At 42.8% G+C, this 20,097-nt stretch overlaps 1 protein-coding gene across 1 annotated transcript in view; it reads right to left on the bottom strand.

Annotated features, from left to right (window-relative positions):
* Positions 1-3,316: 3,316 nt before the first annotated feature.
* Positions 3,317-20,097, bottom strand: part of NFAT5 (nuclear factor of activated T cells 5) — a 134,421-nt gene continuing 117,640 nt past the window's right edge. The window contains exons 12-14 of the mRNA XM_044987477.1: positions 17,427-19,857; positions 10,771-11,017; positions 3,317-8,904 (exon numbers count right to left, since the gene is read on the bottom strand). Coding sequence (XP_044843412.1) covers positions 10,779-11,017; positions 17,427-19,857 — 2,670 coding nt within the window. The 3' untranslated portion in view covers positions 3,317-8,904; positions 10,771-10,778. The remainder of the gene's footprint in view (positions 8,905-10,770; positions 11,018-17,426; positions 19,858-20,097) is intronic.

The following is a 20,097-nucleotide window of genomic DNA, read 5'->3' as shown; positions in this document are numbered from 1 at the left end:
CTTGACTGCAGCTGTTTACAGAAATATAGTTGCGAGTATACAAATGTCCCAATAGAAGCAAAATATTTATTTTTATTTTAATATTCAACAAGTTATCACAGGATAGCTAAAAACATAGATGCAAATGAAATCTCCCCTCATAGAATAAACTGAAAACATCTGGTATCAGTGCTCTGAAGATCCCAACTACGAAAGCCATATACACAGAAATGCACAAAGGAATATCTGGTGCTACTTTCACATTGCAGGACAACAGAAAAGATAGCTCAGTGGTGATCTGTGCACTCCAACAAAAACATGGCAGAAAGGCAGATAAACCACTCCAGAAAGAATTACTGACACAAGCATGTCGAGTTGATGCAGAGATTAACAAAAGAGGTAGAAGGCTCTAATTTGAAGCTGTTTGGAGCTTACCCATTAAAAACAGGGAGCTGTATGGGGACAAACCTCAAAAGCTGTTTATATCAAATACTAATCAGCACAGAAAAGTTTCAGGTTGGTAATGGTCCTTTTAGCAGGACGCAGGGGCATGATCCCTATCCCATAACATCCAGAAATGCTGCATTTTTTCCCTGAAATGGGGCTACCACCACATGGGACTAACCTGCTCAGAATACTACCTCCTGCCTAGATGGAGCACACGCAGGAAGTGGACACTTACCAGAACCCAAGCTACTGCAAATTGGTGTGGCTCCAGGGACTTCAACGATGCTATGCCAATTTACACCAGCTGAGGATCTGTCCCTTTAGTGGCTTGGAGACCAGAACAAGTATCTGAGTTGGGGCTGGGTTTCACAGCTGTTAGGCATCTGAACCAAGCACTTGTAAAGGGAGGATGAATGAGAATTCTGCAGCTGGAAGAGCATTGATACGCTTACAATGGGGGGTGCATTTTGTGGGACAGTTTCTCAGCCTGGAGGAGCTCAACTGCGGAAGGGAGTGTTTCTGGGTACAGCAGGAGGAAGGTCAGGACCAGGTAAGTGCTCAGCATTGAGGGAGAAGAGGGAAGTCAGGGCACTGGTCTTGGGCACTGCAAGGGAGTTAGCAGAGGTGGTTTAAATCAAATATGCCAGAATCATAATGTCTGGGGATTAATCAATTGTCAAATTAGAATGTGTCCAGAAAAGCTGTGGGAGCAAAATACATTGCTCTTCATTTCTGTCAAGGACTGACATTCCTGTTAAGAGTTTAATCTCTTCCCCAGTCTTCAACAAGTAAGTACTGGCAAGTCCAGTGCTCCCCACACAGCCAGATACCACTAGGAAGAACGTACTAGTCAGACTGCTTCAATAAATAAACCTTATTGGTTAAAACCTTATAACAAAATTCAGAAACCCTTGTTTTTTTATCACCTTTCCTTAGGCGCAAAAAATCAGAAAAAGTGGAATAGGAAGGAGCTACACAGCTAGGTCCAGGTCTTTGGTTTAAGCCCAGCCCAGCTCAGTAGTGGGCTCAAAATCTTTGCCATTTGACAGACGTTTGGTGACCCCTGTTAAAAGTGGATCACTGTTACCAGTCCAGCTCCTGGCTAGTCCCTACCACAAACCCCACCAGTGTGTCCTTGGCACTATCTGGTAGCCTCTGCTGAGAGGCCTGGGAAACTGAGTCCTGAGAAGTGGTCCCTCCTGAAAAGGAGTGAGGCAGACTGGCAAAGAGAAGTGTGTGGGAAACATGTACTGCTGCTGCCCTTGCTCAACCCATCCAGGGGACTGCGATTTCCTGGGCTGTTAGTTCCCACATTTCACAAAACATCAGATTGACTAAAGGTTAATAAATCTCTATAGAAAGACAGAAAAGCACAGGGATGTTTCAAACAGTCGTTTCACCTTAATCCCATAGATTTTAGTGAATTGCTGAAAAGCACGTTTCTGGGATAATACTTATTATTACACTACTAATCCCTCCACACTCATACAGTATTTACACATTTATACAGCTGTTACCGACTACTGAAGAGAGTTAGAGAAACAAGTGCACACTAAGGACAATTATGTTCTTTGAAAGTTATAAAAATGTTACTATAACAGTTTTTATGTATTTATAGAATAAAGTCAATGGTACAGTGATGGTTTGCAGTGTTGTTGTAGGTATGTTGGTCCCAGGATATGAGACACACAAGGTGGGTGAGGTAGTATCTTTTATTGGACCAGCTTCTCCTTTTATTGTCCAACAACAGACGTTTGTCCAATAAAAGATATTCCTCACCCACCTTGTGTGTCTCATATCCTGGGACCAACATGCCTACAACAACACTGGCATATCATCTGATTCCAACTATATACATATGTACAAGCCAAGGATTTTTATGCACAGTATATTTACATATATACACGAAATTATATAAGGGAAAAAAAGACTTTTCTACATTCTCTCGCAAAAGCACATTTTTATATGTGCATTTTTACCAGATTTTCTCTGCTGTGTCGTATCTTTTATTGTCTCTAAGTAGTGTACATCACATATCATATAAGAGTTCACAAAGTCTGGCTCTTAGTAGGCAACTATTTGTACACAAAGGTGTACATTTGCACACACAACTGGCTGTTTGCACACACCATTACCAGGACTGCAAGTCTGAATATTTTTGTATGTAGAATTATCAAAATCTGTCCCGAAAGACTCATCAAAATTCTACACTCAAGAGCCTTACAATATGGTCTTGACTATCAATCCAGCTAGCTTTTAAAACATCTCAAATAGGTCTTCCACCACACTCTTTGCAAGACTAGTCCACAGAAACAGATCTCTCACTGGGAGAATTCTTGCCTCTCCCGGTGGTCAGATTAAATTTACCTTTTCTCACTTTCAACCTATAGTTCCAAGTTCAGAGAACACTAAGCAATTCCTCACCATGCTTGATGCTTCCACTGTTCAGATAAAGACTTGTATAGACAGAGCTCTGCAAATGGGTACATAGTTTGAATAGACAGCCTGATAATTTGTTAAGTAACAGAGCAATGTGTGAGATGCATTTGAAAATAAAATTCTGTAATTAAATTTCTCTCTTCTTGTATGCAGTGTTGTTGTAGCCATGTTAGTCCCAGGATATTAGAGAGACAAGGTGGCTGAGGTAACATCTTTTACTGGACCAACTTCAGTTGGAGAAACAAGCTTTTGAGCTACACAGAGCTCTCCCTCGGATCTGGGAAGGGTACTCAGAATTTCACAGCTAAATACAAGGTGGAACAGATAGTTTAGCATAAGTAGTGTAAGGGACCATTCAAGGTGAAGTGGCCCATTAACACTCAGCAAAGTTATGAATTTAAGCTCCCAGGCCTACCAGTCCTCTTCCTCAAAGGAAATCTGCACATTTTCAAAAGATGAGCCTGGGAGCTTAAATACATAACTAAAAATCATGGTCTTAATAGAGACACTGGATTTCTGGCTTATTACAACAATCTGTAACCCACTAACCCCCCTTTTTGTGCTACGACTACAGAGTGTCAATGGTCCCCTTCACCTTGAATGGCCCCTTAGAATATATAACTACTTACACTAAACTATCTGTCGGACCTTGTTTTTAACAGTGACACTAAGTACCTTTCCCAGACCTGAAGAGCAGCTGTGTAGCTCAAAAGCTTGTTTCTCTCACCAACAGAAGTTGGTCAATAAGAGAAACAAGATGGGTGAGATCATCTTTTGCTTTTATAATTTATAAAAGTTTGACCTTTTTGGGTGTTCAATTTCTTTATTCCAATGAAGACATTTTATAACAAAGCATCTTTCCTGCTGCTCATATGGTTGTTTTGGCTTTGTCAGAGAAGGGATATGAGCTCCTGTGTGGTTGTCCTTCCAAAGCCTCTGGAAAGGACAATCTCCGAGAATGAAAAAGCTTACCAGAGCAACAGAATGAGGCTTTTTTGGTCAGTGTGCCCTAATCAAAGTCATAGCAGGAGCACTGGAAAACTCACGGCTTATGTAGATTAGAGAAATGTGCATCGGTGCAACTGAACATGCCCTCGGTGTAAGCATGAGAAGGGATGCTGTCAAGACTGACAGACACTAACCTATTTATTTTTTATTTCAATTGAGTATAAATAAAAGTGTCCATTCACAGGCTCTGAGCACACTGATAATAATGTAAAATTAGCCAAACAAAAGGTCTGGTCATTAACTGTTTATTTTGGCCCAGCAAGGCTGAAACGACTTCTTGAATTGTTTTTGTTGACAAAGGAAATAATAGTAGAGCATTTGGCTTGGATAACCATTGAAAGAGTAGAAGTCAACTAGTGCCAACTAGTGGACTGAGCTGTGAAGTGGAAAGTGATGATGATCGTCTCCTGCCATAGGAAATGTTTGGCTAATACTTGTCTTAGCTTTTTCTACAGCTTAAGTGTTATCCACCTACTTTATTAATCATTAAAGGAATAATAGTTTAACAGTTTATTTTTATACACTCGTGTTGTTTACATGGAGACAACATGACACAGGTAGAAGATATATGGACTGTGGTAGCTAGCAGGGTGCATCTCCCTGGATATTAGTGAGTTATTAGGAAACAGGGGGGAGGGACAGCTCAGTGGTTTGAGCATTGGCCTGCTAAACCCAGGGTTGTGAGTTCAATCCTTGAGGGGGCCACCTAGGGATCTGGGGCAAAAATTGGTCCTGCTAGTGAAGGCAGGGGGCTGGACTCGATGACCTTTCAATGTCCCTTCCAGTTCTAGGAGATTGGTATATCTTCTATTATTATTATTAGGTGTGCAGTACAGATCAGATATGCTGTAGAGACAACATCCAAAAAATGGGGTTTAGGAGAATCAGGGAAGTTAATGGATAAGTGACTTAAGGCTGGAGAATATAACCTAGTTTGAGATCGAGAGAGAGAGTGTGTGTGTGTTTGTTTGTTTTGGATTAAAGGTGGTTTAATAGAGAGTTCATGAAAGAGAAAAGCTCAGGAATCTTCCTAACTGTAAGAACAGTAGAACAATGGAACAAACTGCGTAGGGAAGCATGGAATCTCCGTCACTGGAGGTTTTCACTGGAGCCATCTGTCTTAGATGGTTTAGTCATAATGAATCCTGCATCTTGGCAGAGGGTTAGACTACATGATCTCTGGGGTCCCATATAACACTATGGTTCTATGAAAAAGACAAACACTACACAGAAAATCCACCCTACAAATATAGTTCTACAGCTTTCCAGCTTCCATCCAGTACATACAGCTATAAAACCACCTACTTCCATCAGCGAACACTGGCCTGACAGATGGGAAAGCAAATTTTCTTTTGCAATAATGCCCCCAACATTTGATCTTTGGCAATCTGGCTTCTTAGGTGATGTTTATCAGATGCAAGGGGCAAGAGTCAGTGTCATTTTTTGACTACTCAAGATGCACATTTTTCATTTACCTTAAGTAATTTCTAACTTTTCAAACCAAACTGGTCTGGACTTGATTCCCCTGCCTCTCAATAACTCTATAGGCAATCCACTTTCTGTGCTCTTCCTCTAATACCCATGCTGATGAAGACGTATTATGGAATAAATAAGTCAGGGGGTAAAAGAAAAACAAAGGATAAGCTCCAAAAGTCATCGTCAACTATTGAAATCAAAACAGTGCATGAGCAGGGCTGTGAGGGAACAAAGATGTGGCTCGCATTATACTTAGGTCCTTCTGCCATGAAACAACTTCTGTGAGCTGTTTTCTAGGCCTTTGCTGGCTCATTGAACCACTCTTTATCCTCGGTAACAGCTGTTTGGAAGCAGCAGCGAGAGCACTTGTCAACCACTGAGCAAACCCTTCATTCAGAATACAAATACTTTTTGTAACCAAATCACATGTTCAAAATGTTATACATTTAACATTGACCTAAAACAGACACAGTAAATTTGACACAAAAGAAAATACAGATGTCACTATTTAGTCATTTGAATATGGTAGCACAGCCCTTGTAATAAACAACCTAAAATATGCACACATTTAAACATTCCCCCCACAATGGGAATTGTAGCAGTCCTGGTAAAAGGTTCTATTTTGGACACCAATCTTATTAAATGGAGAATTGGTCCCTGGTTTCTTGGCACTGACCAACAACGTTTCATCATGAGGATGCTCTTCCTGCAAAAGAACAAAACAAAACAAACAGCACACAAGTCAGTTTATCATCCCCATCACCTCATTCTGCCCACCGTCAGCCTACGCAGCCATCAAGATATCACCAAACATTCTTGTTCTGGGACTAAGTGTGAACACGCTGCTCTTGCAGAAGTCGCCAGTTTCTTACAAATTGATTACAAACGGAAGGTGTATTCATTCCGATGCTGTGCAGAACCCTTCTATGCATCCTCATACAGCGCTCATTCAGTGCTGACAGGCTGCGCTTTCATGTCCTGAACCATAACAAAGGATTTTATTTTAATTTTTCTCCTGCTATGGAAAAAAGTATCAGAAGAAAAGCATATGGTTCAGAGCTAAAAAGCAGCTCTGGACATTATGAAGTAGAGAAAATGTTCTTTAACATGATTATAATTTCAAACATTAGTGTAATTATAAATTAAAAGATACAACACAAAGGAGCTAATAAAATATTAAATAGACAGTGACAGAGTAAAAGCTGAATGGCTCATTCTGAATGAAACCCCATCAGACAGTTGTCTAAATGGGTTTCCTTACTACATCCCACTGCTGTGTGACAGACACAAACACACACTGAAGTTGTCCAGAGCCAACTGAAACAACATATTGCCAGATGGAATGGCCCAAGATGAACAAACTATTTATGTTGCAAAAAGTACTTAAATACTTAGTAAAGACATAACAAACCCCACCCTCACCCCCACCATTATCAGACGCCACGTTGTGGTAGAACATCAGACAAACTCACAAATTTACCACAAAAATGTGTGGCAAAAAGATTATTATATATATGTATATATATAAATTTTTATATTTATGCCATTGTACTCACTCAGTACAAATAGCAAAATAGTATACCATTTCCTAAATACAAAATATAGCTTTCCAAAAAAATGAAACACACATTAGATATAAACCATCCAAAACTTGAACGATTGAAAACTGTATTCAAAATTAAATGACCCAGAGCAGGTCTCTTTCTGAAAAGTTCCCTTCATATCGGCAAGAAGCCTTACTACTGAAAACGTAATTCAATGCCTCTCAATGAGAGAGAGAGACACACACAAAAAGAGAAAATGAACATTGTGACAAATTGACACACGGGAAAAACCGTTAAAACCAAAGAACAACTCTACATGGCTCAACTAGGTGCACAAGTTAGAAAAAACACGCAGTAAACAGACTCGGGTAACAAACATTTACAGGCTACTCTCCATTATTTAAAATAACCAAAATGAAAAGTGACAGCATACCAACTATGCTACACCAAAGCATAGTAGCCACTCATGACAGCTGTTTGGCTCTAACCTGCACTAACAGCTTTCTACATGCAGGAGAGGGAAAAGACTGAAGAAAACATCTGCCTGAGGTTGTAATGAGGCACCACATTTCTCTTGGGCTAGTTGGAACATCTGAAAGAATCCACATTCCTCACCCTACAACTGCATGGCCTGGAGTGGGTTATTCTTAGATACTATAAAACATGAGTAAATTGTTTTTAATTAATGTATGGCCTCAGAGAGGCTACAGCTCATGAGGACTGCTAGTAAAAAGGATGCTTCAAACCTGCAATGAACCGAGAAAGCTACAAAGATGCAGCAGCTCAGCTTGAAATGATAATTTTTCATCGTTCTTTAAAACATGTTGTTTTTCCCCATATGGGATAAAGTTTAAGACTTTAAATCAGCAACAACAGGAAAAAGCAGGGTTTCTCTAGGATTCAGGAAGTCTGGGGCATGGAGACGAAACCAGCATTTTCTCACTCCCACAAACCCTGATCATGTATAAAGATGCAGCCACTGGCTTGGCATTTTGGTACCACAGTGAGAGGTGCCTTGGACACCTAAGAGTTACTTCAGTTTCTAAAACCAGTAGCATCTTTGTATTTGCTTAGGAAACAAACTATATAAAATTAGGGGGAGGGAGGGAAGAGCATGGAAAGAATGAAAGAGGGCAGCCTGGCATGAGAGAGAATAATGTTCAAGTTCTAATCTATGCCAAAATAGTGAGAGGCATTAAGCAGTTGTTTCCTCAGCTAGGCAGATTGCTCTCTTCAGTTTAAGGTATTTTAGAAGGTAGGATTTTAGAACACAATTTACTGTGACTTTTCCCTTCATTTTGATAGAGCCACCTAATTCTTACTCTATGCAGTTTATATCTAAAATCATCAGTACAGACAGAAAGCTGTTAATCACACCCTCAGATGGGAAGCACCCGCATCTCTCTGGCTGCTCCTAGAATTGTAGCACATTTTCTGATTGTATATTATATACATCACCACCACTACCACCTGCTGCGATTAACACATCCCTGCAATGGTCCTTCAGCTCTACTGTAAAAACTGCAATTCCTTCCCTGACAGCTATGCCATGAATCACAGCGCAAGTTAGGGCACATGATGGTACTGCTTCACAAGCTTTCCGACTCGACAGAGGGGTTGTGAAGGAGAAAGGGAAGAAAAGAAAAAGTAAACATGATAACGTGTTATTTTCTATCAATAATAGCTGAGCAGTCATGCTTTGAATTAAAATAGCAGCCCATTGACTAATGGGGCCTAGGAATGTGGTAACCGTCCAGTTCCACCCCCTGTAACACAAAGCACAGCTTTTCAGCCATTATTGGCTTCAGGAGTCTCAAATGCTATCATTATAGCCTCAATTGCTAGACACTGCAGTAGGCAGCATATGTGCTCTTTAGAAAAGAGAGTGAAGTCTACACATTTGCTTGGGTATAGGCCATTCTTTAACAGAACAGTTCAGCTCCATAAACCCTAATCCAGAGCCACAAGGTCTGAGGGGATCTTGGAAATCATCTTTTCCTTCACAGAATTTCTGAAATTAAAAACAAAACAGAGTTAGGCATAACTAGTGAAGTCTCATCTTGCATGTAGCTCCTTCATTTGAAAGCACTTTACAAACTACAGAAACAAATCTACACCCAGTGCCAAAATGCAGCCATCTTTGGGGCAGAATATGATAACTATTTTCCAGTTTACAACATCATTACGAAACTGTTTAGCTCAGAAAGTGAAGAGCACCCAATTGAAACTTCAGGGTTTTTTTGGGAGGCAGAACATAATTACACAAGAAGCAGCAAAGAATCCTGTGGCACCTTATAGACTAACAGACGTTTTGCAGCATGAGCTTTCGTGGGTGAATACAAGTGCATCCGAAGAAGTGGGTATTCACCCACGAAAGCTCATGCTGCAAAACGTCTGTTAGTCTATAAGGTGCCACAGGATTCTTTGCTGCTTCTACAGAACCAGACTAACACGGCTACCCCTCTGATAATTACACAAGGTGGTTATAGTCAGATGCTGTGGCTATACCTGGATTGAAGAGCCCATATATATTTAATGCTTATGCATGAGCAGAGCTTTACCTCCGATGTGGGGGAAAAAGGCACCTTCCAGCAACAGACACTTCCTAGCTCCATGCTGTTGTATTGGCTCAGTTCTAACAACGATTCAGCAAGTGGTGCCTTTTCAATAAACACCATTTCCTGCAACTCCTTGCTCTCACACAAACTACTTCAGCACTATGGGAAGGGCTCTGAAGACTTTAGACCAGGGGTGAGCAAACTTTTTGGCCCGAGGACCACACTGGGGTTGTAAAACTGCCTCCCCAAACAGCCTGGCCCCAACCCCCTATCCGCCCCCTGAATGCCCCCCTAGAACCTCCAACCTATCTAACCCGCCCTGCTCCTTGTCCCCTAACCACCCCCTCCCGGGATCCCACCCCCATCCAACCCCCCCTGCTCCCAGACCTCTGACTGCCCCGACCTCTATCCACACCCCCGTCCCCTGACAGGTCCCCCAGGACCCCACACCTATCCAACCCCCCTGTTCCCCATCCCGACCCCATCCACACCCCCACCCCCTGACAGGCCCCCTAGGACTCCCACACTTATCCAACCCCCCTGTTCTTTGTCCTCTCGCTGCCCCCCCCCGAACCTCTGCCCCATCCAACTGCCCCCTGCCCCCTGACTATGCCCCAGGACCCCTCACCCAACCCCCTGGCCCTGGCCCCCTTACCATGCCGCTCAGAGCAGCATGTCTGGCAACCGCGCTGACCGGCCAGAGCTAGATACGCTGCCGCTCTGCTCAGCAGGAGCGCGCAGCTCCGCTGCCCAGAGTGCTGGCTGCGGGGGAGGGAGGACAGCAGGGGAGTGGCCAGGGGCTAGCCTCCCTGACTGGGAGCTCAAGGCCGGGCAGGACGGTCCTGTGGGCCGGATGTGGCCCGCAGGCAGTAGTTAGCCCACCTCTGCTATAGACTGAAGTGGAGTCTAATGCATCCACAATAAACCCAAAGTTTTAACTAAAGCCAGATTTGGTGACAGTTCTCAGAGATGCCAGGTCAAGCTGAAAGTGACCCATTCACCTTACCTTTGCCATTAAAATTATTAGACTGCAATGCTAGGGGACAGAACAACGAATAGCAATTCAAGAACAAAACCCAAACTTGATCAATTATTTTCTACAGATTCTGATCTCTTGATGAACAGCAATACTCCCTACTCTGGACTATCAGAAATTATACACTTGCTTCCGGGGCATAGAGAGATATTAACTGATTTCAGCATGCACTGTGACTTCATTGCAAAGTCATCGTCTGTTAAAACAAGAGGCTCTTTGGTATATATACAAACTTACTAAATATCATTGCAAGAAGACCCACAGACCCAAATTCACTTCTTACTTGGCCAATTAAAATGAGCCAGCCATGTTGTTCCCCTGGTTTTGTAATGACACAAGCAAGTCATCTATTTTCTCTATACACTGATTAGTTGTCATAGATGAAGGTAGAGGAGAATTCTCAGATATCTGCTGGGACAGAAGCGTTGTCACGGCAGGTTGCCCCTCACTCTGTGGCTGACCTGGCTGACTTATAGCCATCAGCTGATCTGGCAATGCAGATGGTCCAGAGGTTAAGAGCTGGCCACAGTCTGTTAAGAAAGAAATGAACATAAATACAATAAACCATGATGATAATCCCTAGCTCTTATCTAGCACTTTTCATCAGTAGATCTCAAAGTGCTTTACAAAGGTCAGTACTGTTGTGCCCTTTGACAGGTGGGGAAACTGAGGCACAAAGTAGTGAAGTGCCTTGCCCAAGGTCACCCATCAGGCTAGCAGCACGGCCAGGAATAGAATCTAAGTCTTCACACATGGATATTGAAACTTGGAAATCCATTCATAAAAAGAGTTTGTTAACATACTAGTGTAAACATCTTTATTCAGGTCCAAATCTCCAGAAGAGGATGCACAAAAGTACACATGCTTTTGCACTCACATAAATTAGGCATCCAAGTTTGCCAGTGTACAAGGACAAACTGGGATTAGTACAAGTACTTTTGAAGATCTGGGCTTCTGTTAAAACTACACTATTAATATCCCAGCAACCAGTGGGAAGTGTGCCCGGCCTCCTTCAGTATTAGCTATGTATGCATCCCCTTTCAGTTCGGTCACCAGTATCCATCTACACACTAGATAGCCATAAATCTGCAATTGCCATTAGCTATCAGCTTCCCCCTTGCTTCTGGCAGTACATCCAATGACCCAACTGCAGACGAACTGCCAAACTTAATCCACACAAGTCACAGAACTACTTCAACACAGCATGCATTCAGAGGTAACAGCAAATATGAATAAAAGTATTATGCTCTCCAGAGAGCCAGTTAAATGAATACATGGGTGGCCCCCACATGGTTCAACAACTCAGGGATTAGAGGCAGTGGGTAGCGGTTCTGGATTGTTATCTGATTTAGTGCTCGGTAATTGACAGAGGCAGAGGATGCTGTCCTTCTTTACGAAAAGGACTGAGGCACCGGCTGGTGAAGTTGACTTGCGGATGAACTCCCAGGCCAGGTTTTCTTGCAACGCAGCCAGTTCAGGCTCTGACATTGCATATATTCATCCAAATGGAATCTTCACCTGACTGCAGTTCTATGAGACAATCACAGTCTTGATGTGGAGGGAGGCTTTCTGCATTCTTCTACTCGAAGACATCAGCATAGTCACAGTACTTGGGGGGAGTTCCATAGTTCTTTCAGTAGGCATTTCAATGTGAGCCATTAAACCTACTTAGGCCTGGCTGCCACACTTACTGGTCCTTGGCTAAGCCTTTGACAGAATTCTGATGGGAAAGTGACCTATTCTTGCCAGCAAATGAGGGGGATCATTAAGGGTTAGCCAGGAGATGCCAAGGATCAGGGGAAAATGCACGGAATGGATCACACCAAACTGTATCATTTCTCTGTGTCCCTGAATAAAGACCTCCAGGGGGACAGTCTTTTCCACAACTGGACCTGAAGACATCTGGGAGCCATCAATAGTTTGTCATGTCTGGCATGGACTTCTGTTGTTGTAGTTGCATCCATAAAATTGTCCGCTGGTCTTGAATTGATGAGGGCCTGTTGGAAAGGAATCTGTTAGGGGTCCCCCTGGATTGACAGCTCAATAGGCACCTACAAATGGGAAGCCCCTGGATGGAGCTCAGGATATCTCTCAGAGAGGACTAGAGTACAGGGAAATTCTCTTCTCTCAAGGACCAGGCCGATTCCCCCCATCTGTGCTTGGACTGGCTTGTTTCCCCAAGTTGCATTGTGTTTGTACTGGGAAGGCCGAGATGATGTGACCAGGTTGCATGTAGTAGAAGCACTAAATCAGATAACAATCCAGAACCGCTACCCTGATGGCACTGTTTTTTTTCTTCATGAGTGAGCTGTTGACAAGCTGTATCAGCTTGTATAGGTTCACCAGGTGATACAGAAGATGAGGTCATGGTATGCGGGTAGAAGGACTGCAGGGAACTTCTCTTCTCCTCCCTTCAGTCTCGCAGCCGATAGTCTATGCAGATGGCAAGATCCATAAGGGCATCTAGGCCCGTAGGCATCTCTACACAAGCCAGTTAGTCTTTGATTTCTTTCCGCAAGCACCACCAGAACTGGTAGAGCTGTGCTGCTTCATTCCAGTCTGTATCCGCTGTGAGGTGGCAGAAGTAACGGAGGAGGAGAAGGACCTAGGAGTCCTGGTTGATCGTAGGATGACTATGAGTAGGCAATGTGATGTGGCCGCTAAAAAAGCTAATGTGGTCTTGGGATGCATTAGGCAAGGTATTTCTAGTAGGGATAAGGAGGTGCTAGTCCCGTTATATAAGGCGTTGGTAAGACCTCATTTGGAGTATTGTGTGCAGTTTTGGTCTCCCATGTTTAAGAAGGATGAATTCAAACTGGAACGGGTACAAAGAAGGGCCACTAGAATGATCCAAGGAATGGAAAGCCTGTCGTATGAAAGGAGACTTGAGGAACTCGGTTTGTTTTCCTTAACCAAAAGAAGGATAAGAGGAGATATGATTGCACTCTTTAAATATATCAGAGGGATAAATACCAGGGAAGGAGAGGAATTATTTCAGCTCAGTGCTAATGTGGACACGAGGACAAACGGATATAAATTGTCAGTCAGGAAATTTAGGCTTGAAATTAGACGAAGGTTTCTAACCATCAGAGGAGTGCAATTCTGGAACAGCCTACCGAGGGAAACAGTGGGGGCGAAGAACCTCCATGACTTTAAGATTAAGCTAGATAAGTTTATGGAGGGGATGGTATGATAGGATAACGGGTTTAGTCAATAGGTCAATAACGTGCCACAATGGTAATTAGTACAAAGGGTCAATGATAGGATATTGTTAGCCTTTTTCCAGAGGGTCTGGCTGGAGAGTCTTGCCCGCATGCTTGGAGTTCAGCTGACCGCCATATTTGGGGTCGGGAAGGAATTTTCCTCCAGGGTAGATTGGCAGTGGCCCTGGAGGTTTTTCGCCTTCCTCCGAAGCATGGGGCAGGGGTCGCTTGCTTAAGGAGTGGGTGGATCGGCTTATGTGGCCTGCATCTTGCAGGAGGTCAGACTAGATGATCATAATGGTCCCTTCTGATCTTGAATTCTATGATTCTATGATTCTAAGTGTGCCCTTGGCTGCTCGAGCTCAGCAAGGGTCAAAGTTGATTGATATTGATTGGAGAAAGGCACTGCAGTTCAACAGCACCAGCTATGGCCTTTCAGCAGGGGAGGCCAGTCTAATGCATCTCCTGTAGGCAGGCTGATTACCAAGGCCACCTTGGACTAGTCAGAGGCATAGCTATTGGGACACATCAGAAACAGAAGGTGGTACTGGCTCATGAAACCCTTGAACCACTGGTGGCTTTCGTCGAACCATTCAGGCGAGGATATTGCAGGCCCCTGTTCAGGGCAAGGCACTGCAAGTGGTGGTCGCAGCATGGCATTCTTGAAACTGAGCTGCCACACTTGCTTCTGCAGCCACTACTTCTCCCTGATGAGCTGCACGACTTGGGCCTGCAGTGCTTGATGCATCCAGTGACTGTGGTGGTGCTGCTGGGCCATATTTCTCGCACTGGGCTCAGTCCCATAGCATTATTGTGGTCCAAATAAGCTGTCATGGCTGGGTTGTGGGTAGCCAGACCTGGTGGTCAGAGCCAGAGTCCACACTCATGAGACAGGAGTCGAGAGTCAGCTTAGTCAGGATACCGGGAGGTCAGAAGCAGGAGACAAAGTTGAGATCAGGACCCCGAGTTGGGAACCAGAGTCAGGCTGGGTCAGAATACTAGGAGTCACAGCCAGGAGACAAACTGGAGATCAGAACCACATATCAGATGCCAGGAGTCATGCTGGGTCAGGATGCCAGAAACTCAAATCGGGGCAGCAGGAAGCACAAGGCACACAGTTCAGAACAGGGAGGAGCCTAGTCGTTCAGACAGCTTCTTGTTCCTGCTGCTGGCTTAAGTAGGGCCAGTGGGACAATCAGCTGCTCTGAGACTCCACTAATAGCACCTCTGGGGTAGAGCCTCAAACTGGGACTGGTCTTCCTGGCAAGCAGTTGTCAGACTGTCAGCAGGCGGCTAGGTGGAGGGTTGGAGCATGGCTGCTCCTGCAAACCCAGGTTCAAGATCCATGCATCATGACAACTACACCCTGAACGCATAGTTTTGGAAGTAGTCTTAAATTGCCATATATTCCATGTCACGTTACTATAGGGTATCAGGAGGATATCAGTACAGTGCTTTGAAGAAATAAAAATGCTTTAAAATGGGGTAAGGTGCCTTTCTCTCGGTATATGTACTAAAAGGAGTTCCATTCACCCTTAAACACAGTTAGAATTACTTTATATTGAACATGGACTGGAATTAAATGCAGCTGGAGATTTATCATGACTGGCAAGAAACTTTAGAATAGACATTAACTGAGTTGATCACTACTTGCTAGGTAAAATAGGAACAAACGTGTTGAAGCACTGGTATAAACTTTTGCAGAACTTCATCTTCATAGATTGGCTTCATTCTGAATTCTCTGAAGTTTCTGTTGCATTTAGATAATATCTCTAGAGATTAAGCAAATATAGAGTAATTCAAGCAATACAGAACTGCACATGGCTGTAAAATAAAAGTTGTGTACATCTCATCAATCAGGTTATTGACATATTTTTGAATATGATCTTATGTACATGTATTCCCATGAATTTCATTCACCCATGTGAAAACTACAACTTGCCCTGCTTACACTAGGACTATAAAATGCCAGCTATCATTTGTTTAGAAAAAAATTCCTACCATGGACAAGCGTAACTCATTTTCCCAGTTTAGATAAGACAAGCAGCTATCGCTGAAGGATTTTAATTGGTTATTTTATTATGGAAAGAGAGAACAGAATTTAAAAAAAATAACAAATAGAGTGGCCAATCCTGTTCCTGCTAATGAAATCAATGGGGAAACTCCCAGCAGGATCAGCACTATCCAGGTTCTCAGCAAAACACAGTACTTTTTCCTGAGAGGTTCATTTTAATTTCACAAACTACTTTAGAGAAAAGCAAACTGCAGAGCAATTAAATACTTAATATATATTAGTTAGTTGGTATTTGCGTGTGCGTGTGTATATAAAAGTAACAGAGAGGAAGCCTGAAGAAACACTGAAGACTGCATGGTGGGAAATGTATGTTAGCAAATATCAGCTAACACCAGTATAACTTACTAGGACTAGGCTACATGCAGAACCAGATGCGTGTTGTTTAAATACATCAGTTGTGCCATTTATCCACTGTTTCAAGTTAATTAAATGCACTACATTGAATACATTCCCTGGCAATCATCCCAATTAAAAAGGTATGCCATTTCTCAGGGAGGCGATTAAGTGGATCCTACTATACTGGCAGCTACATAGGGGTCTATAAAGGCTATTCTACACTGGCAACGTTAAAGCACTGCGCATGGTCGTGGCATAGCGCTGGCTCTAAAAAACTCACCTCCATGAGGGGTGCGGCTCCCAGCACTGGTGCACTGTCTACACTGGCGCTTTACAGCGCTGAAATCAGACATCAAGAATTGTAACATTCAAAAAACAGTAGGAGAGCACTTCAATCTCCTTGGACACTCAATCACAGACTTAAAAGTGGCCATTCTTCAACAAAAATTCAAAAACAGACTTCAGTGAGGAACTGCAGAACTGGAATTAATTTGCAAACTTGACACCATCAAATTAGGCCTGAATAAAGACTGGGAGTGGCTGGGTCACTACAAAAAATAATTTTCCCTCTGTTGATACTCACATCTTGTCAGCTGTTGGGAATGGGTCACATCCACCCTAACTGAATTGGCCTTTTTAGCACTGACATGGCATTGGAAAAATTGATATATGAATATTGGGGACAATTCTGGTGTCTACATTTTTAAAAGGACATTGAAAAATTGGAGAGAGCACAGAAAAGCACCACAAAAATAATTTGACGGTTTGTTTAGCTTATTAAACAAGAAGACTGAGAAATAACTTGATTAGAGTAATGCAAGTACCTTCACAGGGAGAAAATATGGGGTACTAACGAGCTCTTTATTTTTAAAAACAACTTCACTGACTTTTTGAAACACGTCCTTTTATTACCTCTATATAAGTATTAAGCATGAATTAACTATTTAGAACAGATCCTCTTCTATGAAGCCTAACTCTGAGCACAGATTTCACATTTTCCTTTCCACCATCATGGTTTCATAGATAATCTTTAGTATTTTGGGATAAATGGTGTATATCCAACAGAAATGCAACTGTATTGGCTTATACACACGTAAACTTTTCTGTCACCTTCAGTGGAACATGCAAAGTTTCTCAAAAGGCATGGGTGTAACTTACTTACTTCCTGCCTTTAATGACTAACACTTTCAACAAAAGGACCGTAACCATTACCACTTAGCGCTTTACACCTCTACAAAGTTGTACAAACACAATTAAATTTGGTAGCTTCCAAAGTAGCTGTTTTTCTAAACCGTAATATTAGAATCAAGGATTTTTAACACTTACTATTTTGAATCCCAAATAGGAATATTCCTGAAGTCTGCTGAGATGAAGCAGGAGAATTCTGCAGTTGGTTGATAGCACTTCCTGTTGTATTGTGAAACAAAGAAGATTGTTGCTGTGCAGGAGAAGCAGCTCCTTGAATACCTGTCATATTGTTCTGAGAAGAGTAGATGGGAGACTGCTGCAGCTCTTGCTGGCTCATGCTATTCTGCAAGGCGGACATGGAAGCTGAAGAGATGAAGAGGGTGACTTGCTGCTCTTGAGAACCTGGTGATCCTTGAACCAACTGAATCTGGGGTGAGTTATGAAACATGGTGGGCTGCTGTGTCTCTGGCTGGCTGGACCCAGGATTCTGAAGTGGAGTCACTGTTGTTTGACTCTGGAACTGCATAGGCTGTTGATCTTGATTCATTGGTGCCATATTGGATTGTGCATGAAAAAGAGATTGGTTCTGCTGTTCCTGATTACTGATTGGATTTTGATTTGGGTTGAAAATCATAGTCTGTTTCTGAGAAGCAATTGTACTTGTATTTTGAGTACTGAACATCATGTTCTGCTGCTGTTGCTGCTGTTCTTGGGATGGAGTGCTACTTTGAATAGCAACCATTGAATGTTGAGACTGGAAGATAGCCCCTTGTTGGTTCTGGGGCATTGTACTAGATTGGAGGGAGCCTAGTGATACTTGTGGCTGAAACAAACCCTGCTGAGTGGGCTGAGCTTGGGGTTGATCTTGGGGAATCATAGGGTTCTGAATGTGGGGTATCTGTGCCTGCTGCTGGAAAGAAGGTTGCTGCTCAGTGTTTGTGGCTGTCTGAAGTGGAGAAATGGAATTCTGTGTTGTAAAGAATGACATCTGTTCTTCTTGAGTTACAGGATTGTTCATTGAATTCTGGGAAAGGAACATATTGGCTGATTGCTGGTCTTGAGGTACAGAAGAGCTCTGCAATACACCCATGGTGTTCTGGGAGTGGAACATTGGAGGCTGCAATTGGTCCGAAGAAGAAGAAGTGGTCTGATTGTGGACAATGGAATTTGGACTACGAAAAATAGACCCTTGTGTTTCCTGGGATATGTTTTGAGCATCACCAATGGGATTCTGAGAGTGAAAAAGTTGAGCCTGTGAATGTGGGGTCTGCTGCATGAAACTTCCTGACTGAAGAGACATAATTTCCCCACTTTGCTGGAATAGTCCACCTCCCTGCTGTTGAGTTCCACCTGCCTGAACGGCCATCAAGTTTTCCGTAGATGAAAAAAGGTTAACTTGAGGCTGACTTTCCCCACTGTGTTGCATCTGAACCATGGTCTGAAACACATTGTTTTGCATCTGTTTATTCTGTCCAGAAGCTTCTTCTCCATCTGCAGAACTCGATGTCTGAAACATGGTAGAGCCATTGGTCGAGACTTGCTGCTGAGCAGTAGTAGTTGTTTCATTTCCTGAAACACCAGAAGATGAAGAGAATAACTCACATTGCATCTGCATCTCTTCGCTTGTTGATAGCCCACTTAGCAAGTGGGAAGCTTGCTGGTAAACAGGGGACTGCTGGAGGTTTCCATTTCCTGAAGCTGCTGAGGAGAACAGATCAGATTGCATCTGTGTTGCAGCCTGGCACATACTTTGCTGCATTCCAATCACCATTGCTGCAGAAGTCTCCATTGCCTGCTGTTGATGATGATGATTGGACAATGAGCTCTCAGGCTGTGGATGTACATTTTCAGCTCTTCCAGACAAAAGATTCTCTTGCCTGGAATGGACTGCTGTCTCTGATGAGGAAAATATCCCAGGATTTACACTGTTTTGGATTTGACTAACTTGCTGAAAAATGTCTGCACTGAGTTGCTCTTGAACATCCTCACTACTATCTGACCCAGAAAACAAAACAGAAGATAACTGCTGTTCAGCTTCTAAGACTTGCTGGACCAAATCAACATTTCCACTGCTTCCACTGGCAGTGCTGGTTGGAAAATTTCCAGCTTGCAGTTGCTGTATAGTGTTCTGTAACTGACTCACACTGTTTGCTGGTGAGAAAATACTTGATGAAATTTGTTGCTGTAGTGTCTGTGCTGGTTCTGATAATGTTGACTGTTGTTGCTGCGAAGCCTCAGTTAACTGTGACAAAGTAACTACAGTGCTGTCTGATTGTAACACCTCTCTGGATTGGGACTCTCTAGTTTGGAACTGTGCAGCTTGCTGCAATAGTGCATCACTATTCTGCAGTTGGCTGGGAGCAGAGACAGCTGGAAAGCTACCAGGCTGTGAAATGTCCTGTGTTTGGATAGTAGTCAGAGTCTCTGGATTATACACTTTAGGCTGTATCTGCTGCTGTTTTTCACTCTCAGAAGGTAAATGAGAAGCAGCAGTTGAAAAGGTTCCATTTCCTGATATGCTGGACATATTTTCTAATGTTTGTTGAGTTGGTCCAACCACCTTTGTAGCCTGGTGGGGAAAAAAAAAAAAGCAGTACACATTAAGAAGTGTGTAGGATTACTCGGGTCATGCTTAGAAAACTTCACTGATGCCTTAGGATATGGTTATAGTTAATAAGATGACTTGCACTGCCACAAGAGATCAGTCAAATACTGTAGCTGATTTTAAAAGGGGATTCAAAATTTTAACCAATAACATTTGTTATTATGATGCTAAAATAAGGACGATCAAAACTTTTGTTTCACTGCA

Source organism: Mauremys mutica, chromosome 14 (assembly GCF_020497125.1).
Source record: "Mauremys mutica isolate MM-2020 ecotype Southern chromosome 14, ASM2049712v1, whole genome shotgun sequence".
Taxonomy (NCBI): Eukaryota; Metazoa; Chordata; order Testudines; family Geoemydidae; genus Mauremys; species Mauremys mutica.
This window is presented reverse-complemented; position numbering and strand designations above follow the sequence as displayed.